The following is a 27731-nucleotide window of genomic DNA, read 5'->3' as shown; positions in this document are numbered from 1 at the left end:
TAATGAAACAGGGAAAAAAAAAGCAACATTTAACCTTTGACCCCAGACTCACAAACTATTTCAATACAGAACGTCACGAAAATTATTCTCTGCATCAAATTATAAAACACACAGAGACCAGAATCTGGAAAAAGAAACGATTGTTTTTTTTTGTGATTGTGATTTTTAATCAATTAAAACTGGTGCTGACCTTTGACCTGCATGAGAGCAGGAACTGCATCAGCAGGAGCAGCATGGCTGGACTGGGATCTCTGGTGAGAGCAACCTCCAATCGCTCAAAATCTCTATTTTATTTCTTTGACTCCTGTCCTTAAATTCACATACTTAACAGCAGATTGTCCGAGACTTCATTTCTGACCAGGCAGTGAAACGACGGTTTCACTATGTGTCAGCTATAGCTCAGTGGGTAGTACTCTGATCGCTTTGTTGGAAGGTCCTCGGTTCAAATCTCATTTCAGGATTTGAGTGTAATAAACTCTCGGTTGACAATTCAATGCAATATTGAGGATGTATCTCAGATAAGATGTTAAACTGAGGCCCTGTCTCTTCTCAGTCGGATGGAAAAGATCACATTCTGCTATTTCAAAGAACAACAGGGACGTTATCCTCAGTGTCTGTTAAATTATTATCCCAAAAACAGATTATCTGTTCATTATCACATTGCTGTTTGTGGGAGCAAGTTGGGTGCTGCATTACAACAGTAATTATTTTTCAAAAGTACTTCATTGATTGTAAACTGCTTTGAGATGCCCAGTGGTTGTGAAAGGTACTTTAGAAATGTCAATCTTTGTTTCATTTTTATAAACCAGTTGACTTGCAACTCAAATGCTTCATTTAAATTATATTCTGATTGAAAGCCTCTGATACACACAAATCCCTCTTCTGCTGCATTACAACTGTTGCTTACTTCAAATTATTGCTTGATCCCTTTTTTCTTTACAAAATGTTGCTTTTGGGATGCAGATGTCACTGGCATTTATTGCTTGTCTGCTGTTGCCCCTGAGCATGTGGTGGGATTCCTCCTTTGACTTCTGCAGCTTGTATGTGATCATATTCATCAGCGAACTTGCATTTATATCGCGACTTTAATGTAGTAAAATGACCCAAGGTGCTTCACGGAAGCATTACAGACGAAATTGATACTGAGCCACATAAGGAGATATCAGGACAGGTGACCAAAAGCTTGATCAAAGAGGTAGGTTTTAAGGAGTGTCTTAAAGTAGTACAGCTAGGTAGGGAGGGAATGGCCGAGCTTGGGGTCTAGGCTTCTGAAGGATGCACAAGAGGCCAAAATTGTAAGAGTGCAGAGATCCTGGAGGGTTCGAGGATATTACAGAGATAGGGAGGGAAGAGGCAATGTCGGGATTTGAACATGAAAACTAGTATTTTCAAATCAAACACTGGTGGACAGTGAGCCAGTGAGGCCTGATGGGGGAATGGGAGTTGGTGAGAGTCAGGAGACAAGCAACAGAATTTTGGGTGGGCTCAGTTTTATGGAGGTTGTAAGATGGGTGGCTGGCCAGGAGAGCATTGGAATAATTGAGTCCAGACATAACAAAGGCATGAATGGGGGTTTCAGCAGCAGTTGGGCTGAGACAGGCGCAGAATGGTGATATTACAAAGCTGGAAGCAGGCAGTCCTGCTGATGGAGCGGACATGGGGTCAGAAGATCAACTTGCTGCTCCCACATGACTGTCAGGTCGAGAGTTTCAGAATAATGACCCAGCAACGGTGAAGGATTGGAGACAGATCCAAGTAAGGAGGTATATGACTTTGAGAGGAATTTTGAGATGATGGTGTTCCCACAACATTGCTGCTCTTGTCCTTCTCAATTCTGTCAAAGTTGTCAAATTATGGGTGTTTCATCAAATAGCTGCAGAATCTCAAATGACAATACATCTATTCTCATAGCAAAGAAACTTATTAGGACTCAGAGACTTCGTGAGTAGAGATGCAGTGTTTCAGATGAGACATGAAAGCAAGACCCTATCCTTCTGTTCAGGTGAAAGATCCCATGGCATGATGCAAAAAACAACAGGGATTTCTCCTGGTATCTGTCCAACATCACAAAACCAAATTATCTGAACATTTATCTCACTTCTAGAACATAGAACATAGAACATAGAAAATACAGCACAGAACAGGCCCTTCGGCCCACGATGTTGTGCCAATCCTTTGTCCTCTGTCAAGGACAATTTAATCTATACCCCATCATTCTCCTTTATCCATATACCTATCTAAAAGCCGTTTGAAAGTCCCTAAAGTTTCTGACTCAACAACTTCCCCAGGCAAGGCATTCCATGCCCCGACCACTCTCTGGGTAAAGAACCTTCCCCTGACATCCCCCTTATATCTCCCACCCTTCACCTTAAATTTATGACCCCTTGTAACGCTTTGCTCCACCCGGGGAAAAAGTTTCTGACTGTCTACCCTATCTATTCCCCTGATCATCTTATAAACCTCTATCATGTCACCCCTCATCCTTCTCCGTTCTAATGAGAAGAGGCCTAGAATGTTCAGCCTTTCCTCGTAAGACTTATTCTCCATTCCAGGCAACATCCTGGTAAATCTCCTCTGCACCCTCTCCAAGGCTTCCACATCCTTCCTAAAATGAGGCGACCAGAACTGCACACAGTACTCCAAATGAGGCCTTACCAAGGTCCTGTACAGCTGCATCATCACCTCACGGCTCTTAAATTCAATCCCTCTGCTAATGAACGCTAACACCCCATATGCCTTCTTCACAGCCCTATCCACTTGAGTTGCAACTTTCAACGATCTGTGCACATAGACCCCAAGGTCTCTCTGCTCCTCCACATGCCCAAGAACCCTACCGTTAACCCAGTATTTTGCATTCGTGTTTGTCCTTCCAAAATGGACGACCTCACACTTTTCAGGGTTAAACTCCATCTGCCACTTTTCAGCCCAGCACTGCAACCTATCCAAGTCCCTTTGCAGACGACAATAGCCCTCCTCGGTATCCACAACTCCACCAACCTTTGTATCATCTGCAAATTTACTGACCCACCCTTCGACTTCCTCATCCAAGTCGTTAATAAAAATCACAAACAGGAGAGGACCCAGAACTGATCCCTGTGGCACGCCACTGGTAACTGGGCTCCAGGCTGAGTATTTACCATCTAAGACCACTCTCTGCCTTCTATCAGTTAGCCAATTCTTAATCCAACTGGCCACATTCCCCACTATCCCATGCCTCCTGACTTTCTCCATAAGTCTACCATGGGGGACCTTATCAAATGCCTTACTAAAATCCATGTACACCACATCCACTGGTTTACCCTCATCCACTTGCTTGGTCACCTGCTCAAAGAATTCAATCAGGCTTGTGAGGCAAGACCTACCCCTCACAAAACTTCTGTTTGGAAGCTTGCTGTGCACAAATTGGCTGCATCACAACAATGATAACATCTCAAAAATATTTAATTTGAAGTAAAGCACTTGACAAGTAAAGCACTTGACAAGGTCCCGCATGGCAGACTGGTCAGTAAAATGAAAGCCCAGGGGATAAAGGGGAATGTGGCAGGTTGGATCCAAAATTGGCTCAGTGACAAGAAGCAAAGGGTAGGAGTCAACGGATGTTTTTGTGAATGGAAAGCTGTTTCCAGTGGTGTTCCACAGGGCTCAGTGTTGGGACCTTTGCTGTTTGTAGTATATATTCATGATTTGGACTTAAATGTGGGAGGCATGTTGGGAAATTTGCTGATGACACAAAAATTGGTCGTGTAGTTGATAGTGAAGAGGATAGCTGTCGACTCCAGAATGATATCAATGGTTTGGTTGAGTGGGCGGAAAAGTGGCAAATGGAATTCAATCCGGAGAAGTGTGAGGTTATGCACTTGGGAAGGGCAAATAAAGTGAGCGGATACACAATTAACGGGAGGATATTGAGACGGGTAGAAGAAGTGAGAGACCTTGGAGTGCATGTCCACAGGTCCCTAAAGGTGGCAGGACAGGTAGATAAAGTGAAGAACTAATATGGAATGCTTTCCATTATTAGCCAAGGGATAGAATACAAAAGCAGGGATGTAATGCTGGAACTGTATAAAACCCTGGTTCGGCCACAGTTGGAGTATTGCGTACAGTTCTGGTCGCCACATTACACAAAGGACATAATTGCTCTGGAGACAATACAGAGGAGATTTACAAGAATGTTGCCAGGTCTTGAAAGTTGCAGCTATGAAGAAAGATTGGATAGACTAGGGTAGTTTTCCTTCGAACAGAGGATGCTGAGGGGTGACTTAATTGAGGTGTACAAAATTATGAGGGGCCTAGATAGAGTAGACAGGAAGGACCTGTTTCCCCTAGCAGAGAGGTCAATTACCAGTGGGCACAGATTTAAGGTGATTGGTAGAAGGATTAGAAAGGAAGTGAGGAAAGACTTTTTCACCCAGAGGATGGTGGGTGTCTGGAATTCACTGCCAGGAATGGTGGTGGAGGCAAAAACCATCAGTTCTTTTAAAACGTACCTGGACATACATCTGACTGTGCTATAACCTGCAAGGCTATGGACCAGGTGCTGGAAGGTGGAATTAGATTGGGTGGCTATTTTTCGGCCGGCATGGACACGATGCGCAGAATGGCCTCCTTCTCTGCTTTAATGTTTCTACGGTTTGATGGAATGTCATGAAGTCATGAAAAGTGCTACATAAATGCAAGTTACCTCAAAGCTATGAAAAGAGATTTGTTCATTTCATATTGTGACAAACCCATTTTGGACTGACTGTTTTGTATTATTTTAATTGCTTCTGAGCCCAGCAATTTGTTATTGCCTCAGAATCCTGGCTGCAAATGAGAAATAATCACCTCAGATCTTACAGAAATATTTCTTCGGGAGTTGTTGTTTTGGAGCTTGGGTCTGGTACACAACCTGGTAACACAGGCTAATGCTGGCTCTGTTTTTGTCTCCTGCCAGGGTGGTGGTAATTTGATGCCAGCAGCACAGGCCCTGTCCCTTCCAGCAGACGATTATGGAAATGATGTGAGTACTTGATTTTGATGCCTTTCTTGTTTATGTTTAATAAATATTGTGATACAGTCCCCACCCTTACACTGTCCCTGCTAATCCAGGTAATTGTTGTCTCGTGTCCTTGTCCTGGTTCTCAGCCTCCCATTCCTAGCTGGAATTCCCTTCCTTAGTCATTCTCTTGAGCTGTTTCTTCCCATTGTTTGCCCTCTGCTGCCAAGGGCACAACTTCTATCTCCGCTTCTCATTCTCAATTCATTTTTGGGATGTGAGAGTCATTGGCAAGACCACCATTTATTATCCATCTCTAATTGCCCGTCAGAAGGTGGTGGTGAGCCACCTTCTTGAACTACTGCAGTACACCCACAGTGCTGTGTGCAAGGGAGTTCCAGGATTTTGACCTCGCGACAGTGAAAGTACGGTGATATAGTTTCAAGTTAGGATGGTGTGTGGCTTGAAGGGGAACATAAGTGGTGGTGTTCCCACGTGTCTGCTGCCCTTGTCCTTCTAGGTGGTAGAGGTTGCGGGTTTGGAAGGTGCTGTCGAAGGAGCTTGGGTGAATTGCTGCAGTGCATCGTGTAGATGGTGCACATTGCTGCCACTGGGCGCCGGTGATGGAGGGAGTGAATGTTGAGTGCTGGATGGTTTGCTGATCAAGCAGACTGCTTTGTACTGGATGATATTGAGTTTCCTGAGTGTTGGAGCTGCACTCATCCAGGCAGATGGAGCGTATTCCATCACACTGCTGACTTGTGCCTTGTAAATGGTGGACAGGCTTTGGGGAGTCACGTACCACAATAGTGATGCACTCACCATTTTGGATCTGGTACTTTGTTGCATTCACTATTTAAGGTTATGAAATACTCTGGTCACCAATGTAACTCAGTGTCACAGGAAGATCTGTTGGAGACACCTTCTTGGATTCAATAGACTCACTTGCACTAAGTCTGAGCATCTTACATTGAGGGGGTTGACACTTGTTGTCAGCTGTGTTGCTTATACAAGAACAGAATTATTACGGACTGATGGTAAGTGATGTGTGTGGCTTCCACTTTTGACCTCACAACTGACCGCAGATAGAGTTTTGTTAAAAATGGGGTGTCAGTCGTGCCGATTACCACCTACCACAGCACCCCCCCCCCCCCTCCCCAACTGGTGAATCACTTCTTCTCCATGTTGAACACCAATTGGAAGAAGCACTGTGGGTAGCAAGGGCACAGAATGTACACTCTGGGTGGGAGACTCCACTCGACATCACCAAGAGTAGCTCGATAGCACCACTACTGAAAGCGCCGGCTGAATCCTAAAGGACATAGCTGCTAAACCTGGTCTGCGGCAGGTGGTGAGGGAACCAACGAGAGCGAGAAACCTACTTGGCCTCGTCCTCACCAACCTACCTGTTGCTGATGCATCTGTCCGTGACAGTATTGGTAGGAGTGACCACCACACAGAGATTGTGGAGACGAGGTCCCATCTTCACATTGAGGGTACCCACCATCATGAGGTGTGGCAATACCACCGTGCTAAATGGTCTAGATTTCGAACAGATCGAGCAGCTCAAAACTGGGCATCCATGAGACGCTGTGGGACATGAGCAGCAGCAGAATTGTATTCAACCACAATCTGTAACCTCATGGACTGGCATATCCCCCTTTCTACCATTACCATCAAACCGGGGGATGAACCCTCGTTTGTTGAAACGTGCAGGAGGGCATACCAGGAGCAGCACCAGGCATACCTAAAAATGAGGTGTCCGCCTGGTGAAGCAACAACACAGGACTACTTACATGCCAAACAGCGGAAGCAGCATGCGATACACAGCACTAAGCGATCCCACAATCAACGGACTAGATCTAGGTTCTGTAGTCATGCCACATCCAGTTGTGAATGGTGGTGGACAATTAAACAAGTAACAGGAGGAGGAGGCTTCGAAATGTCCCCATCCTCAACAAGGGCGGCACAGTGGCGCAGTGGTTAGCACCGCAGCCTCACAGCTCCAGGGACCCGGGTTCGATTCCGGGTACTGCCTGTGTGGAGTTTGCAAGTTCTCCCTGTGTCTGCGTGGGTTTTCTCCCGGTGCTCCAGTTTCCTCCCACAAGCCAAAAGACTTGCAGGTTGATAGGTAAATTGGCCATTATAAATTGTCACTAGTATAGGTAGGTGGGAGGGAAATATAGGGACAGGTGGGGATGTTTGGTAGGAATATGGGATTAGTGTAGGATTAGTATATATGGATGGTTGATGTTCGGCACAGACTCGGTGGGCCGAAGGGCCTGTTTCAGTGTTGTATCTCTAATCTAATCTAATCTAAATAGAGAAGCCCAGCACATAAGTGCAGAAGACAAGGCTGAAGTATTTGCTACAATCTTTAGCCAGAAGTGCCAAGTGGATGATCCATTTCAGCCTCCTCCTGATGCCCGAGCATCACAGATGCTGGTCTTCAGCCAATCTGATTGACTCCATGCGATGTCAAGAAATGGCTGAAGACAGTGGATACTGCAAAGGCTATGGGTCCAGACAACGTTCCAGCAATAGTACTGAAGACTTGTGCTCAAGAATTAGCTACGTCCCTCGGCAAGCTGTTCCAGTACAGCTACAAAACTGGCATCTACCTGGCAATATGGAAAATTACCCAGGTATGTCCTGTCCATAAAAAGGAGGATAAATCCAAAATGGCCAATTACCACCCTATTGCTCTGCTCTCAATCATCAGCAAAGCGATGGAAGAGGTCGTCGACAGTGCTATCAAGCGGCACTTGCTTAGCAATAACCTGCTCAGTGACGCTCAGTTTGGGCTCCGTCCGGGCCACTGAACTCCTGACTTCATTACAGCCTTGGTCCAAACATGGACAAAAAGAGCTGAACTCCAGAGATAAGGTGAGAGTGACTGCCCTTGACATCAAGACAGCATGTGACTGAGTTTGGCATCAAGGAGCCCCAGCAAAACTGGAGTCAATGGGAATCAGGGGGAAAACTCTCTGCTGATTGGAGTCATACCAAGCTCAAAGGAAGATGGTTGTGATTATTGGAGGTCAATCATCTCTGTCTCAGGACGTTGCTATCAAAGTTGCACAGGGTAGTGTCCTAGGCCCAACCATCTTCAGTTTCTCCCATGAATGACCTTCCCTCCATCGTAAGGTCAGAAGTGGGGATGTTCGCTGATGGTTGCACCATGTTCAGCACCATTCGCAACTCCTCAGACACTGCAGCAACACCTGGACAGCATCCAGGCTTGGGCTGATAAGTGGCAAACAACATTCACACCGTGCAATTGGCAGGCAATGACCATCTCAAACAAGAGAGAATCTAACCATCTTCCCTTGATGTTCAGTGGCATTAGAAACACTGAATCCCCCACTATCAATATCCTGGGGGTTACCATTGACCAGAAACTGAACTGGAGTAGCTGCATAATTGATGTGGCTACAAGAGCAGGTCAGAGACAAGGAATTCTGCTGCAAAGACCTCGCCTCCTGTTTCCCCAGTGCCTGTCCACCATCTACAAGGCACAAGTCAGGATTGTGAAAGAATATCCTCCACTTGCCTGGTTGGGTGCAGCTCCAACAGTTAAGAAGCTCGAAACCATCCAGCACAAAGCAGCCTGCTTGATTGGCACCCCATCCACCACCTTCTGAAGAGTAATTAGGGATGGGCAATAAATGCTGGCCAAGCTAGTGACACCCACATGCTATGAATGAAAAAAAAGTCGCTGAGTGTCTTTTAGGGTCAAATAAACAGACAAATGACAGCTTTTCTCGTAGATTTAAAAAAGGGTTACATTTTTATTTAAACAACAAAACCAGAATTATTTGCAACCTTCACCCACTCACTCATTCACACACTGCGCACATAAAGATAGCTCGATACAAGGGAAAGGATAAGATGCAATTAAAGTCCCAAGTGATTTCAGAGATTGTGGTTCGAGAAATATGTTGAATCTTCTTGGGAGAATAGTCCGTTCAAAGTTGCAGGCCTGGATGTTTGCAGTCGTGAATTTGCTGAGGTGTTGTAGATTTCTGGTGGTTAAAACTTCAGTCTGGAAACGGTGTTCAGCTTTTTAGTTCTCTACTGCAGGAAGTTGTAGTATATTATAAGCAGCAGGCCTTCTTCCTTAGCTGGACTGAATCTCACAGCCTGTGGCTGGAACAGGTTTTCTGTGGTCCTTTTTTGATTTCCCCGCTTTCTCCAGCGGGCTACCTTTTTAAGATAAAAATCCATCACATCTGAGTCTCTGTCAGGTGACACAGGGCCCTCTCCCCTGATGTGACAACAGAATGGTCCAGGATATGGAAACCATTGTTATTGTTGGCATCTGGATGGGGACCTTCTGGGAGAGCAGCGGAGAGGAGACCAGGTGCACTGGAGTTTGAAAACAAACTGAACAATGATGTCACAGGAAAGCTGCAAGATGATTAGTTGTTGCATAACTGCTGTTAGGGAGCATCAGTAAATAGCTGGGTGAGCAATTAAAGTAAAGAGAAAGGTAAAGTCTACAGGTTTTTATATAGTCAGTAGTATTTCTTTTTAGGAAATCAAAGTCCGTGGTGTAAATAATCTCTAATTTTTGAGTAATTTAAGGGAGTAAATTAAGGGTAAGTCATGGCAGGGCAGCTCGGCAAAGTCAGGGACATTTCCAGTGTCCAGGGCGAACACGTGTGCAGGAAGCGTCTCCAGCTGCAGCTACTCGAAATCCGCATTTTGGATCTGGAGCGGCGGCTGGGGACACTGTGGAGCATCTGCGGAGCTGAGATCATTGTGGATAGCATGCACAGGGAGGTGGTCACGCCGCAGGTAAAGACTGCTCGGGCAGAAAGGGAATGGGTGACCGCCAGGCAAAGGAGAAGAACTAGGCAGGTAGTGCAGGAGTCCCCGGGTCTATCTCCCTCACTAACAGATTTGCCGCTTTGGATACTGTTGGTGGAAATAGCTTCTCAGGGGAATGCAGCAAGAGCCAAGTCTGTGGCACCATGGGTGGCTCAGCTGCACAGGAGGGGAGGAAAAAGAGTGGAAGAGCTATAGTGATGGGGGATTCTATACTAAGGGGTACAGATAGGCGTTTCTGTGACCGCAAACGAGACTCCAGGATGGTATGTTGCCTCCTTGGTGCTAGGGTCAAGGATGTCATGGAGTGGCTGCAGGACATTCTGAAGGAGGTCGTGGTTCACATTGCTACCAACAACATAGGTAGAAAGAGGGACGAGATCCTGCAACAAGAATTTAGGGAGCTAGGTAGCAGATAAAAAGCAGGACCTCAAAGGTTGTAATCTCTGGATTACTCCCGGTGCCATGTGCTAGCGAGTATAGGAATAGGAGGATAGAGTAGATGAATGCATGGCTGAGGAAGGACTCGAAGAGAACGATGAAATACCCGTGGATAACAAAGGAAGTTAAGGAGAGTATCAAATCAAAAGCAAAGGCGTACAATGCGGTGAAAACGAGTGGTAGGTCAGAGGATTGGGAAGTTTTTAGAAACCAGCAGCGGATGACTAAAAAACTAATAAAGAGGGAGAAAATTGATTATGAGAGTAAATTGGCAAGAAATATAAAAACAAACAGTAAGAGCTTCTGTGGGTATATTAAAAGGAAGAGAGTAGCTGAAGTAAGTGTGGGACCATTAGAGGATGAGAATGGGGAATTACAGGGAACAAGGAAATGGCAGATAATTTCAACCAATATTTTGCATCGGTCTTCACGGTGGAGGGCACTACAAACATCCCAACAATAATAGATGAACAAGGTGCAAATGGGAGGGAGGGACTTGTAACAATCTCTATCACGAGGGAAAAGGTGCTGGACAAACTGATGGGACTAAAGGCAGACAAGTCGCCAGGACCTGATGGCCTGCACCCAAGGGTTTTAAAAAAGTGTGGCTGCAGAGATAGTGGAGGCATTGGTCATAATATACCAAAACTCACTGGATTCCGGTAGGGTACCAGCAGATTGGAAAACCGCTGATATGACACCCCCTATTCAAGAAAGGAGGGAGGCAGAAAGCAGGAAACTATAGAGCAGTTAGCTTAACATCAGTGATTGGGAAAATGCTTGAGTCGATTATTAAGGAAGAAATAGAAGGACATTTAGAAAAACATAATGCAATCAAAGAGTCAACATGGTTTTATGAAAGGGAAATCATGTTTGACAAATTTGTTAGAGTGGATAAAGGGGAACCAGTAGATGTTGTGTATTTGGATTTTCAGAAGGTGCCACACAAACAGGAGCTCAGGGTATTGAGGGTAATGTGTTGGCATGGATTGAGGATTGGCTAACACAGAGAAGATAGAGAGTTGGGATCAATGGGTCTTTTTCAGGTTGGAAAGCTGTAACTAGTGGGGTGCCACAAGGATCCGTCCGAGGGCCTCAACTATTTACTCTTTATATTAATGACTGAGAGGAAGGGACAGAGTGCAGTGTATCCAAATTTGCTGACGATACAAAAATAGATGGGAAGGCATGTTGTGATGAGGACACAAAGAATCTGCAAAGGGACATAGATAAAGTGAATGGGCAAATATTTGGCAGATGGTGTTCAATGTGGGAAAGTGTGAGGTAATCCACGTTGGTAGGAAGAATAAAAAGGCAGATTATTATTTAGATGGTGAAAGACTACAGAATACTGCAGTACAGAGGGATCTGGGTGTTCTTGTACATGAAACACAAAAAGTTAGCATGCAGGTGCAGCAAGTAATTAGGAAGGCAAATGGAATTTTGGTTTTTATTGCTAGGGGGTTAGAGTTTAAAAAGAGGAAAGTCTTGTTACAACTGTACGTGTGTTAGTGAGGCCACACCTGGAGTACTGTGTACAGTTTTGGTCCCCGTATTTAAAGAAGGATATACTAGCATTGGAGGCAGTTCAGAAAAGGTTCACTAGGCTGATTCCTGGGATGAAAGGACTGTCTTATCAAGAATGGCAAAACAGGTTAGGCCTTTATTCATTGGAGTTTAGAAGAATGAGGGGTGATCTTATCGAAACATATAAGATTTTAAGAGGGCTCGACAGGGTAGATGTTGAGAAGATGTTTCCACGAGTGGGGGAATCTCAAACTTGGGGACATAGTTACAGAATAAGGGGGCACACATTTAAAACTCAGATGCAAAGGAATTTCTTCCCTCAGTGGGGAGTGACTCTCTGGAATTCTCTGCCTCAGAGAGTTGTGGAGGCTAGGTCACTAAATGTATTTAAGAAGGAGGTAGATAGATTTTTGAAATCTCAGGAAATCGAGGATGAGGCAGAGCAGGCCCGAAAAAGAAATTGAGGACTGGGTCAGATCAGCCATGATCTTACTGAATGGCGGGGCAGGCTTGAAGGGCTGAATGGCCTACTCCTGCTCCTATTTCTTACGTTCTTATGAAGAGATGGTGCAGGAGGGAGGGCTTTAGTTTCCTATATCACTGGGTCTGTTTCTGGCGAAGGTGGGACCTGTACAAGTCAGACAGGTTGCACCTGAACCGGAAAGGGACCAACATCCTTGCAGGGAGGTTTGCTAGTGCTGTTCGGGGGGGTGGCGGTTTAGGGGTGATGCACATTCAAATATAGAAGAGAAACTAAGTCAGTCTGGAAGGCGGAGCAAATATAGACCTGTTAAGACACAAGCGAATAATGCAAGGCTGGATTGCATCTATTTTAACATCTTCCGAGGAGTCTTACAAGTAAGGCAGATGAATTGAGGGTGTTGATTAACACATGGGAATATGGTATTATTTCTATCACAGAGACATGGTTGATGGAAGGGCAGGACTGGCAGCTCAATATTCCAGGGTATAGAAACTTCAGGTGTGACAGGGGAGGGGATAAAAGAGGAGGTGGCATTGCACTATTGATCAAGGAGTCAATAACTGCAGTAAGGAGGGATGATATCTTGGAAGGTTCCTCAAATGAGGCCATATGGGTAGAACTTAAGAACAGAAAGGGGGCAATCACTTTGCTGGGAGTGTACTACAGGCCGCTAATCAGTCAGGGAGACATAGAGGAGCAGATATGTAGGCAAATCTCAGAGAGGTGTAAAAATAATAGGGTAATAATAGTAGGGGATTTCAACTTCCCCAATATCAACTGGGATAGACTTAGTGCAAAAGGCTTAAAGGGGGCAGAATTCTTAAAATGCATCCAGCAGAGCTTTTAGAGCCAGCACGTAGAAAGTCCTACAAGAGAAGGGGCGGTACTGGACCTAATCCTAGGGAATGAAGCCAGACAAGTGGTAGAAGTGTCCGTGGGGGAGCATTTCGGGGATATTGACCATAACTCTGTAAGATTTAAGGTAGTTATGGAAAAGGACGAAGATGGACCAGAAATAAAGGTACTGAATTGGGGGAAGGCCGATTTCAATATGATAATACAGGATCTGGCCAAAGTGGATGGGGAGCAGCTACTTGTCGGAAAGTCTACATTAGACCAGTGGGAGTGATTTAAAAAGGAAATACTGAGAATTCAGGGCCAACATGTTCCCGTAAAGGTGAAGTTTAGGACCAACAAGTCTAGGGAACCCTGGATGTCAAGGGATATAAAGGATTGGATATGGAAAAGAAAGGAGGCTTATGGCAGATTCAGAGGGCTGAAAACAGCAGAGGCCCTTGAGGAGTATAGAAAGTGTCGGGGGGTACTTAAAAAAAAAAAGTAATGAGGAGAATGAAGAGGGGGCATGAAAAAACACTGGCGGGCAAGATAAAGGAAAATCCAAAGGTGTAATGTAAGTATATTAAGGGCAAAAGGATAACCAGGGAAAGAGTAGGGTCCATTAGGAACCCAAGTGGCAATCTGTGTGTGGAGCCGGAGGACGTAGGTGAGGTTTTAAATGATTACTTTTCATCTGTGTTCACGATGGAGAAGGATGATCTAGGTGTAGAGATCAGAGAGGGGGATTGTGATATACTTGAACAAATTAGCATTGCATGGGAGGAGTTATTCACTGTTTTGGTGGGCTTAAAATTGGATAAATCCCCAGGCCCAGATGAGATGTATCCCAGTCTGCTATGTAAGGCAAGGGAGGAGAGTGTAGGGGCTTTGACACAAATTTTCAAATCCTCTCTAGCCACAGGAGAGGTGCCAGAGGACTGGAGGACGGCGAAGGTGGTGTCATTATTCAAGAAGGGTAGCAGGGATAAACCAGGTAATTGCAGGCCAGGGAGTGGAACATCAGTGGTCGTAAAATATGGGAAAAAATTCTGAGGAACAGGATTAATCTCCACTTGGAGAGGCAGGGGTTAATCAGGGACAGTCAGCATGGCTTTGTCAGGGGGAGATCATGTCCAACAAATTTGATTGAATTTTTCGAGGAGGTGACTAGGTGTGTAGATGAGGGTAAAGCAGTTGATGTAGTCTACATGGACTTCGTTAAGGCTTTTGATAAGGTCCCGCATGGGAGATTGGTCAAGAAGGTAAGAGCCCATGGGACCCCGGGCAATTTGTCAAATTGGATCCAAAATTGGCTTAGTGGCAGGAGGCAGAGGGTGATGGTCGAGGGTTGTTTTTGGGATTGGAAGCCTGTGACCAGTGGTGTATCACAGGGATCGGTGCTGGGACCCTTGGTGTTTGTAGCTTATATTCATGATTTAGACGTGAATATAGGAGCTATGATCAGTAAGTTTGCAGATGACACGTAAATTGGTGGTGTTGTCAATAGTGAGGAGGAAAGCCTTAGATTACAGGACAATATAGAGGGAGGGCAGTACAATTGGAGAGACATTACAGAGGTCACGCTGCACTATGCGAGGAATATTACTGAGGGTTCGCTGAACTACTGGAGGGACATTACTGATGGAGCGCTGCACAATTGGAGAAACATTACTGAGGGAGCGCTGCACAATGCGAGGGTCATTACTGAGAGAGCTCTGCTCAATTGGAGGGACATTACTGAGTGAGTACTGAAATACTGGAGGGACATTATTGAGGGTGTGCTGCACTATGCAAGGAAAATTACTAAGGCACACTGCTCTATGTGAGGGACATAACTCAGGGTGCGCTGAACTATTGGAGGAGCATTAATGAGGGCGCACTGCACTATGCGAGGGACATTACTGAGGGATCGCTGAACTATTGGAGGGACATTACGGAGAGAGGTCTGCACAAATGGGAGTTATTAATGAGGAAGCGCTGAACTGTTGGAGGGACATTACTGAGTGAGCTCTGCACAATTGGATGGACATTACTGAGGAAGGGCTGCACAATTGGAGGGGCATTAATGAGGGCGCACTGCACTATGCGAGGGACTTAAATGAGGGCACGTTGCACTACTGGAGGGTCATTGCTGAGGGAGCACTGCAAAATTGGACGGCCATTACAGAGGGAGCACTGTACTATGCGAGGGATATTATTGAGGGAGCGTGGAACTATTGGAAGGAAATTACAGACGGAGTGCTGCACAATTAGAGGTACATTAGTGAGGGAACGCTGCACTATGTGATGGACATTACTGAGGAAGCACTGCATAATTGGAGGGACAATACTGATGGTGTGCTGCCCTATGCAAGGGATATTACTGAGGGTGTGCTGAACTATGCGAGGGACATTAGTGAGTGAGCAATGAACTATTGGAGGGACATCACTGAGGCTGCTGCGACATTACTGAGGGTGCGATGAGCTATTGGAAGGAAATTACTGAGTGAGCGTTGCACAATTGAAGGGACATTACTGAGGTCGCGCTGAAATATGCGAGTGACATTACTGAGGGTGCACTGCATAATTGGAGGGACAATACAGGTTGGTGTAAAAGCTCCCATTGCTATTACTGGGGGAAAAAGAATGCAGGGAAGGTGTCCTGGGGCCAGTACATATCCCTCGACCGACATTGTTGAAACTGATTATCTCGTCGTCATCACATTTCTATTTGTGTTAAAAAAGTGACTAAACTTTGAAAATACATCAGTTGTCTGTGAAGCACTTTGAGACACCCTGAAGTTGTCCAATCTTTTCACGTGGAGGGGGGCCAAATTACAATTTTTGTCTAACATAGGGGGCCAGTGACACAACTTCAGAAAGATAAAGGCATTAAAAATGTATCTTACTATCAATCAAAGCAACAACAAATATGCATCTTTGTGAAGAAGCTTTAAATGAGAAGTATTGACTTACTTTCTGATCACGATGTTGGATACTGATTTAGTGATGTACCTGGCATTTTTTTTCCTTGCACAAGTAGTCAGTGTTTGCCCGCACACTTGTAGTGATGCGGAGTATTCCGGATTCTCTCCCTCCCTCTCTCTCTCTCCCTATGTCCCCCCTCTCTGTGTTACCATCTCTGTATTGTTTCCCCCTCTCGGTGTTCCCCCCGCACTCTGTGTTCCCCATCCCCATGTCCCTCTGTGTTGTTGCCCCCTTTTTCTCCCTATCTCTGTTTGCACTCCCCCTCTCTCTGTCTCCTCTCTCTCTCTTTCCCCCCTCTGTCACCCTCCCCCCTCACTCTTTCTCCCCCTCCCTGTCCGCACTCATTCTCCCTTTCCCTCCTCGCACTCTCTCTCTCTGTCCATCTCTCTCTTTCTCCCTGTCTCTCTGACAGTTGCAGCGAATGGGAGAGCTCAGCACATCAGCTTTGTGATTCGTCAGTTTTTTTGAAAAAGTCGCGCTGTCGGTTTCACAGCTGACAGGTGTGGGAACAGTGTCTGAACCTCAGACAGATTTGGGGTTTTCCAGCAGCCTTTTCAAAAAAAAGTCAAGAGCCCACTGGAAAACTGCGAACCTGTCTGAAGTTCAGAAGCAGCTGTTCCCGATGTGAGCACCTTTCAACTGTGAAACTGATGTGATATTTTTAAAAAGCCAATCAAGAAGAGAATGGAAAATTTCTCATCTCCAAAATACATCCGTGGGCCTGATCCCCTTGCCTGCGGGCTGTATGTTGGACAACCCTGCACTGTATAAATGTAAGTCTTTTTATGGTTACTATTCGAGTTGCTTCGTTCAATTGGTACAATTTAAATATGCGTAATGATAGCAAATAACTAATGTGCCAAACTTCTGCATACTGATGGGTCATCTACTTGACTTAAGCAGAACAACAGTCCATGGCCAAGAATAAAAGCTTTTCTCCTGAAGTTTCCTGTCTTCTCAAACTCCTTTCAGCGTTTTGCTATCTGATGGGTCTCTTGTGTTCCAGTTTTCTGGTTGTTCCTTTTCTACTCTCCTTTCTCACAGTCTCACCGAGATCAAAGGGTTTTACAACGCAATGGTGAAGGTTGGCTTTCTGACACTCAGTGTCACAGTTCTTGATTTTCTTTCAAAAATCTTTATTCATTTGAACAGATGTAGAAAAAAATGTAAATGTATTCTCAGGAGTTTAATTAAAAACCTGGATGCAGATGAAATAAGAAGAGTAAATGCAGGAAATAGCAGGTCAGACAGCAGCGAGTGGAGAGAAACCAAATTAACATTTCAGGTTGATGACCTTTCATCTGAACTGCTGACAGGTCATCGAGCTGTAACATTCTATCTGTTCTTTTCTCTCTCCACAGATGTTGCTGAGTTTTTCCAACAATTTCTGTTTTTATTTCTGCTTTCCAGCATCCACAGTATGATGGTGTTTGAAGTCTTGTTGATCTTTGGTCTGTGAGTGAGGCTTTTAAAAATCACAACACTGACACCAAGAAAAGCAGTCAGACTGCAAGTGCTATGAGATGGATAAAAGTGCACAGAAGGGAGAAAGCTTCTGCCTGGGACTACGGGCCGAGGACACAGTGTTAGAAGCAAAGGAAGACAGCCCATCAAAGGAGCATAGCGTTGGTTATACTATTTGAACTGAGACAATCAGGTCATAGCTATTGGTCATTAAAATGATTACAGCAGAGAAGGAGGCCATTCGGCCTGTCGAGTCTGTGCCAGCTCTCTGCAAGAGCAGTTTACCTAGTCCAACTCCCCTGCTCTTTCCCTGTAGCCCTGCTGATTTTTTCTCTTCAGATTGCTCATCTCATTCCCTTTTGAAAGCCATGATAGAACCTATCTCCATTACAGATCCCAACCACTCACTGCGTGAAAATAAAGATTTTCCTCATGTTGCCTTTGACAGAACACTTGGTCAGAGACTGAAGAAAGACACTGAGATTTAGTCCAGATCACAAGTGAGTTTCATTGTTATACTGCCAGATCCCGCTACTGTACACATAGCTTGAAGATAGTTAGATCAAGTCTACAGCACAGAAACAGGCCATTCAGCCTGACTGGTCCACACTGGTATTTATGCTTCTCACGAGCCTGATCTCATCCTATTAGCATATCGTTCTATTCCTTTCTCCCTCTTGTGTTTATCTAGATTCCCCTTTAAATGCATCTCTGTTGTACAGTTAAATTACTCCAAGTGGGAGTGAGTTCCACATTCTCTGGGTAAACAGGTTTCTCCTGAATTTCCTTTTCGTTTATTACTATCTTACATTTGTGGCCCGGGTTCTGCTCTCGTCTGCTAGTGGACGCATCTTTTCCATGTCTACCCTGTCAAATACTTTTATCATTGAAAAACTTCTATCTGGTCATCTCTCAGCCTGCACTTTTTTAAAGAGAGCCCCAGCCTGTTCAGTTTTTCCTGTAGTTACAACCTCTCAGTTCTGGTATCATCTTTGTAAACATTTTTTGCACCTTCCCGATTGCCTTTATATTCTTTTTATAAAATGGAGACGAGAACTGTGCACAGTACCCCAAGTGTGATCGGAGCAAGGTTCTTTCCATAAGCTTAACATAACCTTCCTGCGTTTGAACTCTATCCCTCCCTATCCCTAGATCCTTTTGCTGCTCTACCCGATTCAGACTCAATTATCCAAGGCATATGTGGACTCCTTATTCTTCCTATTGTTAAGACCGAGGCAGGAGGAGTGGACTGTTTATTCTCGCTCCACTTCTCCGCAGGTCACAACATATATTAAAATTTTTTCCCACTTATCAGTACGGTCAATCATAGACACTATTTTTATCCCAGAATAAAAAACCCCAACAGGGTTTCTTTAATAAACAACAAAATTATCAGTTATGATAGAACAAGTCTTAACCAGTAAAGCGTAAACACACAGATTGAAATGTTAAAGTTCCCTTTTTACCATAGCCCCTCTCTCTCACACACACACACCGGTTAACTGAAGAAATAAAGAGATTTACTCTTTAGAGCTCTAGTACAAAATAAAATACGTTGACCAAAATACTTGCTCATTCTTGAAAAAAAAGATATGAAAACATGTCAGAAGTCCTTTTTGGTTTGGTGTCCCAAATATGTGTAGATAGCTGTCACTGGGATCTTCCGAGAACAGTTCTTGATAGACGACTTTGAAGATCAGTTTGGGCAGCCTTTCCACAGAAAATGCAGGAACAGGGGTTTCAGGCAGTTTCTTGAAGTTGCTTCCCAGCTTCTCAAGAGATGGAAAACTGGCAGGCTTTTTCAATGAACTGGAACAGACTGAGCTGGGGTTTTGCTTCTTCCTTGGCACATTTTCTCCAACTGTCTTTTCAAACCATTGTCCATATTCCAACTCGCTGTCTAAAACGAAACCAGAAACAATGTCAGGAGTCAAGTCTCCTGACCCCTATAAATCTTGACCTGTCAGTTCTCTGCAAACATCTTTCACCAAGTCAAAAACAACCCCTGCTGGGTAATTATTTGAAGATAGGTGCTTTCCAGTAACTGTTCACGGTCCAGACTTCTCAGTGACCCATATATTAAAAAAAAAACACATCCATGGATTCCTTTTCAGTTTTAAACCACAAATCTTCAAAATTTAACAAAAAAATGGAAGCACTCGTAACACTATCAAAATCCACCTCCACTCTTATCTATATTGAAATTCATTTGCCGATGAAACATCCAATCTACAAGTCAATGCCTTCTTGTATTTTGTCTCAATTTTCATTTGTATTAGTTTAGTGTTGTCTGCAAATTTAGAAATTGCACTTTCGATTCCTGAGTCCAAATCATGAATCTAAAACGGAAGCGATGGCCAATTCCCATTTAAAAAAAAAGACACTCTCGACCACTTCCCAGAGTAACTAGAATCACAGAATTGTTGTAATGCAGAAGGAGGTCCTTCGGCCCATCGTGTCTGCACCGGAACTAATGCCACTAAAGTACATTACCAACAGCAGTGATTTAACTTCAAAAGTACTTGGCTGTAATTTGGGACGTCTTAAGGGCATGAAAGGCGCAATATAAATGAAAGGTCTTTAGTTCTCTTTAAACCCAAGATGATATTTATGGCTGGTCTAAATTTGTAAACCCCAGCACAGCCCAGGAAATAAATTGCTTGTTGAGTTTCTTGGAGAAATGACACCTGTTCAGCATGTTAACCACCTTTTATCTGGCTATCTGTTTTTGTCAAACATGTAATACACATTGCTTTTGAAGCTTACCAGCATTAAAAGGAATTCTTTCATTTTGCCTCCCTCACCACTTAATCCTTTCCATCGAAGAATGGCCAGAAAAATGGCATCTTTTTTAGCATTTGTTAAAGATTCAAGAGGATTTTTGCACTGTGAAGTGCAACAGTCACCCAAAGATGTGGACATTGCAATCACAAAAAACAGTCTTTAAGTTGCAAAGCTAGAAGCAGAGTGCTACAGTTTTAATGTTCTTGCGTTCTCATGTTTGCTTTTGTAGTGCACAGATAAAATTAAATTAATTTGTTGAATTATGCCTCTTGTTTTGCAGCAAAATCTTGAAATGATGTGGGCTATGAAAGCCTATGAACATGCTGAGATTTATTTCAATGTAAGTACAGTTCTTTACGATATTCTTATTTGAGGGATGTTTGCTCCTCCTTCGCTGTCGAGGCATTTAGTTGAAGACTCCGTGCCTTTGTCACCTCCAGACTTGACTATTTCAACACTCTCCTGACCGATCTCCCACCTTCTACCGTAATTTCAAATTGAACACATCCAAAACATTTCTGCCCTTTATCATATGCCACGGCAATGCCCAATCACCCATCACCTATGTTCACTGACCCAAGATTGGCTACCAATCCACCAATGCCTCTAATTTAAAATCATCCTTCCGTTCAAATCCCTCCGTGGACTCGCCCCTCCAGCCATGGAACTTTTGCCTTTTACTGACACCACCCCCCACAGAACTAGCTGTTCCTCTGCTTCAGGCTTCATGTCAACCCGTTGCCTTTATATTGGCAGCCTTGCCTTCATGTACCTTGGCCCTATGTTCCGGAGTTCCCTCCCTCCACCTCTCGACCTCATTCTCCTTCAAGACACTCTTTAAAACTCAGGGTGTCCACATTGCAATTTTTGTCCTAAATAGGGGGCCGGTGAGCAAATTTTGGAAAAATAAAGGCATTAATCAAAACAACATCAAATGTGCATTGTTGTGGAGAAACTTTAAATAAGACGACCAATTTATTGACTTACTTTCTTATCACGATGTTGAACACTGATTTAATGATATACCTGGCATTGTTTTGCTTGCACAAGTAGTCAATGTCTGCCTACATACTTGATGTGGTGATGTGGAGTATTCTGGATAGATGTCCATCTATTAAGAGTGATCTTCATCACTCTCTCTACTCCCCTCTCTTTCTCTCGACCTCTTTCTCTACCCGTCTCTCTCTCTCACTAGCCCCTTCTGTCTGTACCCTCTCTCTACCTCCTCTCTCTCTACCCCCTTCTGTCTCTACCCTCTCTCTGTCTCTCCCTCCCTCTCTGTGTGTTTTGTCGCTCCCCCTCTCTGTCACATTCTCTCTTGCACCCCGTCTCTGTCTCCTTTTCGCTGTATCTGTCTCTCTGTTTCTCCCCCCCCATCTCTGTGGGCTGAATTTTACTTGCCCTCCCAACATCGGGGGTCGTGGCAGGGGGGCCCGGAAAATTCTTATGGGAGAGGCCCGCCTTAGTGCGGCCACGCCACGCCGCACGGTGGTGGAACCTTGATTTGCATCTTAAAATTAATTCAAATGCATGTTAATGAACCTACCTGGACTGGACAGCTGTTCCACACCAATATTCCAGCCAGTGCCTTTGGGGAACTGAGGCAAGGCACTGGTGGAGAGTGGGGAGGAGTGTAATTTTCAGGTCACAATTGGTGGGGACCAGAGAAGACTGATTCCATTGGCTGAAGGGATGATGGGAAGGGGTTGAAGGGCAAAGATCATAACATTTAGGGGTGAAAGGTCGGGGCCGACAGAAATGCTTTCTCATAGGGGGAGAGGGAAATAATTTTGTTTCATGATTGGGGGGGGGGGGGGGGGGGGTGGCAGGGTGGAAGAGGATGTTTAACGTAAACTTTACTGTTTTTATTTAAATTAAAGGTAATATTCTCATTAAACATTCAAATGATCTGTCAGAGCCTTCTTTCAAACACGCTACCATGCTTATAAGATTCAGCTCCACCATTGGCAGCCGTGCCTTCAGCTGCCTGGGCCCGAAGTTCAGGGATTTCCTCCCTAAACCTCTCTTCCTTCTAGATGCTCCTTGATCAAGCGTTTGTTATCTGGCCTAAAACCTCCTTATGTAGCTCAGTGCCTCAAATTTTGCCTGATTAGTCCTGTGTCGTGCCTTGAGATGTTCCATTGTGTTAAAGCTACTGTATAAATGCATATTATTGATTGTGCCTGTGAAATGTCTCAGGCTGTTTGTTAGAAATGTTAACTAAATGTAAGTAATTGTTAATTGGAGGACACGTGTCGCCTGTTACCTGGTTGTAACTGATGTAGCTCTGTAGATGGGAACAAATTTGAGACTGATCTGCAATTCACATCTCATCGATGAGAAATGGCTAAGCTTCTCTTGGACACTTGAGCAGAATACAGAACTCACTTGCCATTTAAGGATTTGTAAGAGTTTGGAATAATTAGTGGATACACAACAGATACTTATTTTCTGAATTTGAAGTTTTACATCTTTTTATTGAGGAGTAAGTTCAGTGTGAGAAATCCATATCAGTGAGAGCTTGCTCTCATCAGCATTCTGTTTTTGTGTGTGTGTGTATAGACTTATGTATTATATTTTGTTATATAATAATAAATGTTTTCCACAATTGCCTGCTTTGGACAGCTGAGACGGTTTTGGTTGAGGTAGGGATTCTCAAGAGTGCTTCCAGGAAATCATGTTGAGTGTGTTAATTGTCTAAAGTCACTGGTATTGTGTCACTATTTGCAGGCTGCACCTTGGGAATGTGTTATTATTTTCAAGCACTCTCTTAGGAATGTCATAGTTGCAGTGAAACCCGAGATGATGTGTCACTATGAGCAATGGGAATCTGTGAGGATGTGTCAATATTAGGGTGTCCTAAGGAATGTTTCACTGTTTTCATGGTTCATTTGGGAATGTGTCAGTATTGGCAGGGGGTGTCCAGGAAATTTGTCTATTTTCAGTAGTTACTCTGAGAATGTACTGGAAATCCCTGGAGAGTGTCAGTATTTGCAGGGAATCCCCAAAGTGTGTGTCAACAATTACAGGGGGGCCCCTGAGGGAATGTGTCAGTATTTGTGGGGGTGGGGGCAGCAGGATTGCATTAGTATTACAAGTCCCCAAGTTGTTCTGGACTTCTTCCTAGGATCTTAAGAGGTGGCATATGTGTTGGTGGTAATTTTTCAAAATTTGCGAGATTCTGGAAAGGAGATCATATAAGTGGGGGGTGGGAGGCAGAAAATAGCTAACTATAGGCTAGTAAGCATGATGTCTGTCATGGGAAGGTGTTAGAATCAATCATTAAGGAGGCTACAGCTGGGCACTTAGAAAAGCTCAAGGTGATCGGGAATAGTCAGCATGGTTTGGTGAAAGGGAAATCATGTTTAACCAATTTATTGGAGTTATTTGAAGGAGTGACATGTGCTGTGGATAAAGGGGAGCCCGTTGATGGACTATACTTGGATTTCCAGAAGGCATTTAACAAGGTGCCATATAAATGGTTATTGCGCAAAGTCGGAGCTCATGGTAGCGGGGGTAACATATTAGTATAGATAGAAGATTGGCAGAAAACAGAGGGAAATCATAAATAGGTCCTTTTCTGATTGGCAGCATGTGACGGGTGGAGTCCTGCAGGGGTCTGTGTTGGGGTCTCAACTTTTTACAATTTATATCAATGACTTAGATGAGGGGAGTGATTGCATAGTAGCTAAATTTGCACATGACACAAAGGTCGGAAAGTATATTGTGAAGAGTACATAAGGAGGGTGAGTGGACAAAAATCTGGCAGATGGAGTATATAATGTGGGACAATGTGAAGTTGTTCACTTTGGCAGGAAGAATAAAAAAAGCAAAGTAGTACTTAAACGGAGAATGACTGCAGAATTCCGAGGTGCAGAGGGATCCAGGTGTTCTTGTGCATGAGTCACACAAAGTTTGTATGCAGGTACAGCAATTAATAATGAATGCTAATGGAATGCTAGTCTTTATTACGAGAAGAATTGAAAATAAAAGTACAGGGCATTGGTGATTCCACATCTCAAATACTGGGTACAGTTTTGGTCTCCTTATTTAAGTAAGCATGTGAATGTGTTGGAGGCAGTTTACTGGATTGATAAATGAGTGGGTTGGAAATGGGGAAAGGTTGGACAGAATGGACTTGATTGAAGTTTGTAAGTTCCTGAATGGTCTTGACAAGGTGGATGTGGAAAGGATGTTTCCTCTTGTGGGTGAGACCAGAACTAGGGGGCACTGTTTTAAAATTTGGGGATGCCCCTTTTAGGACAGAGATAAGCAGAATTTTTTTCTCTGAGGGTTGTGTGACTTTGGAACTCTCTGCCTCAGAAGGTGGTGGATAGATCCTTGTAAGGCAAGGGAATTAAGGGTAGATGGGAGTGTGGAGTTTGAGACACAAACATCAGCCATCATCTTATTGAATAGTGGAGCAGGCTAGAGAGGCCAAATGGCCGACTCCTGCTCTTAATTTGTATGTTCGTATTTGCAGGTAGAGACTGAGGGTGTCAGTATTTCCAGGAGGTCCTGGGCATGGGTCAGTATATTGGCTGTCTGTGAGGGTATAACTATTTGCGGCATTTCCATTGGGAACTTGACAATATTAAAACATGCCAGAGAGTATATGAAGCGATGACTCCAATTGTGAAGTATTTCACATCATTGCCTTAAATATGAAAATGACTGATTTGTGACTCATGGAGACATATGTTCTTTTCCAAGCTTATTTGTTCAGTCGATCCAAGATTCCTTAAACTGACCAGAGAAGATGATCAGATCTATGAAAAGTTCAGGAAGCAGTTCAGGGACATGAAAGTCGACATTCTGGATCCAAATGAGTTAAAGTCAGAGACAGCAAAACTTGTGAGTTTCTTGAATTGAGTTGTTGCCATGTGATTGCATGCCGTGTAAAAAAAAATACTCGCACAGCTGATTAAACACTGCCTTTGCTCTTTCTTCAGGAATGGCGGCCATTCTGCCTGCAGTTCGAAACCCTAGTTGAAGACTTCAACTATGGAACCCTTTTACGGCTGGACTGCTCGAAAGACTATGTGGAAGAAAACACCATATTTGGTAGGGATGAAAGGATGAGAAAAGGGCGGTGAGAAGAAGCCAGAAAGGGGAGGAAGATTTAACTGTATTGGGGAGAAGGAAAGTTTCAGGATTTTAAAAAGGGTTCATGAGGATACCTGTTCGTTATGGGGATAAAAGGAAATAGTGTTATTTTAAGAGTTAATAAAAAGAAGAAATGCTGGAACCACGCAGCAGGTGTGGTGGCATCTGTGGAAAGAGAAGCAGAGTTAACGTTTTGGGGTCAGTGACCCTTCTTCAGACCTGAAACGTTAACTCTGCTTCTCTGTCCACAGATGCTGCCAGACCCGCTGAGTGGTTCCAGCATTTCTTGTTTTTATTTCAGATTTCCAGCATCCGCAGTATTTTATTTTTAGAGTTGATGTGCTTTTCAGAGAAATATTGATTTCATCTGTTTCCTCTTAGCAACAAGGATCCAATTCTTCGCCATAGAAATAGCCCGGAATCGTGAGGGCCATAACACAGCACTGTATGAAACATCAGCAAAAGCAAAGGCAGCAAGTGTCGGTGAGAATTTTGTTCAGCCTTCCACCAACCAAGAAGTACCACTGGGAGAGCCAGCAGGTTTAGCCAGAGCAGAGAACACTGCATGCACGTAGCTGGCTGCAGGCATGGAGTGGTGAGCTTCAAACTATTATCATGCTTGTCAGAAACTGGGACTCATTTTTAACCCCGAGCAGACAACTGGAATAATATGACAATGTCTTCTTCTGCTCAAGGCTGTTCAAAGTAAGCAGATTGTGGAAAGAGTATCGCTGTGAGCATTCAGTGACCGATTGCAGGCATTTGATTTGCGGGAGGGGGGAGGGGAGAGGGGAGGGAGAGGGGAGAGGAGGGAGGGAGGGAGAGGGGAGAGGAGGGAGAGGGGGGAGGGGAGAGGAGGGAGGGAGAGAGGAGAGGAGGGAGGGAGGGGGGAGAGAGGAGGGGGGAGAGGGGGGAGAGGAGGGAGGGAGGGGGGAGAGAGGAAGGAGGGAGGGAGAGGGGAGAGGAGAGAGGAGGGAGGGAGGGAGAGGAGGGAGGGAGAGGGGAGAGGAGGGAGGGAGAGGGGAGAGGAGGGAGGGGGAGGGGAGGGAGAGGGGAGGGGAGGGGAGAGGGGGGAGGGAGGGGGAGAGGGGGGAGGGAGGGAGAGGGGAGAGGAGGGAGGGAGGGAGAGGGGAGAGGAGGGAGAGGAGAGAGGGGAGAGGAGGGAGAGGAGAGAGGGGGGAGAGGAGGGAGAGGAGGGAGAGGAGAGAGGGGGAGGAGGGAGGGGAGGGAGGGGAGAGAGGAGAGGAGGGGAGGGGAGGGAGAGGGGAGGGGAGGGAGAGGGGAGGGGAGGGAGGGAGGGAGAGGGGAGAGGAGGGAGAGAGGAGAGAGGAGGGAGAGGAGGGAGAGGAGAGAGGGGGGAGAGGGGGAGGAGGGAGGGGAGGGAGGGGAGAGAGGAGAGGAGGGGAGGGGAGGGAGAGGGGAGGGGAGGGAGAGGGGAGGGGAGGGAGAGGGGAGAGGAGGGAGGGAGGGAGAGGGGAGAGGAGGGAGAGGAGGGAGAGGAGGGAGAGGAGAGAGGGGGGAGAGGGGGAGGAGGGAGGGGAGGGAGGGGAGAGAAGAGGGGAGGGGAGGGAGGGAGAGGGGAGAGGAGGGAGAGGAGGGAGAGGAGAGAGGAGGGAGAGGAGGGAGAGGAGAGAGGGGGGAGAGGGGGAGGAGGGAGGGGAGGGAGGGGAGAGAGGAGGGGAGGGGAGGGAGAGGGGAGGGGAGGGAGAGGGGAGGGGAGGGAGAGGGGAGAGGAGGGAGGGAGGGAGAGGGGAGAGGAGGGAGGGAGGGAGAGGGGGAGGAGGGAGGGGAGGGAGGGGAGAGAAGAGGGGAGGGGAGGGAGAGGGGAGGGGAGGGAGAGGGGAGAGGAGGGAGGGAGGGAGAGGGGAGAGGAGGGAGGGAGGGAGAGGGGAGAGGAGGGAGAGGAGGGAGAGGAGGGAGAGGAGAGAGGAGAGAGGGGGGAGAGGGGGAGGAGGGGGGAGAGGGGGAGGAGGAGGGGAGGGAGGGGAGAGAGGAGAGGAGGGAGGGAGGGGAGAGGAGGGAGGAGGGAGGGAGAGGGGAGAGGAGGGAGGGAGGGGAGGGGAGAGGAGGGAGGGGAGAGGAGGGAGGGAGAGGGGAGAGGAGGGAGGGAGGGAGAGGGGAGAGGAGGGAGGGAGGGAGAGGGGAGAGGAGGGAGGGAGGGAGAGGGGAGAGGAGGGAGGGAGGGAGAGGGGAGAGGAGGGAGGGAGGGAGAGGGGAGAGGAGGGAGGGGGGGAGAGGGGAGAGGAGGGAGGGGAGGGAGGGAGGGGGAGGGGAGGGGGGGAGAGGGGAGAGGAGGGAGGGGGAGGGGAGGGGGGA

At 45.7% G+C, this 27731-nt stretch overlaps 1 protein-coding gene across 1 annotated transcript; it reads left to right on the top strand.

Annotated features, from left to right (window-relative positions):
- The first annotated feature begins 215 nt into the window (after window positions 1-215).
- pbdc1 (polysaccharide biosynthesis domain containing 1) lies at window positions 216-26191 on the top strand. The gene is made up of 6 exons (XM_068022991.1): window positions 216-254; window positions 4934-4999; window positions 20590-20649; window positions 25023-25163; window positions 25262-25373; window positions 25797-26191. Exons 1-6 carry the CDS (start codon window positions 234-236, stop codon window positions 25988-25990), a joined length of 594 nt encoding a protein of 197 aa, XP_067879092.1. The 5' UTR covers window positions 216-233; the 3' UTR covers window positions 25991-26191.
- The last annotated feature ends 1540 nt before the right edge of the window (window positions 26192-27731 follow it).

This window comes from Heterodontus francisci, chromosome 47 (assembly GCF_036365525.1).
Source record: "Heterodontus francisci isolate sHetFra1 chromosome 47, sHetFra1.hap1, whole genome shotgun sequence".
In the NCBI taxonomy this organism is placed as follows: Eukaryota; Metazoa; Chordata; class Chondrichthyes; order Heterodontiformes; family Heterodontidae; genus Heterodontus; species Heterodontus francisci.
Note: the sequence above shows the minus strand (reverse complement) of the source record. Positions and strands in the feature narration are given on the sequence as shown.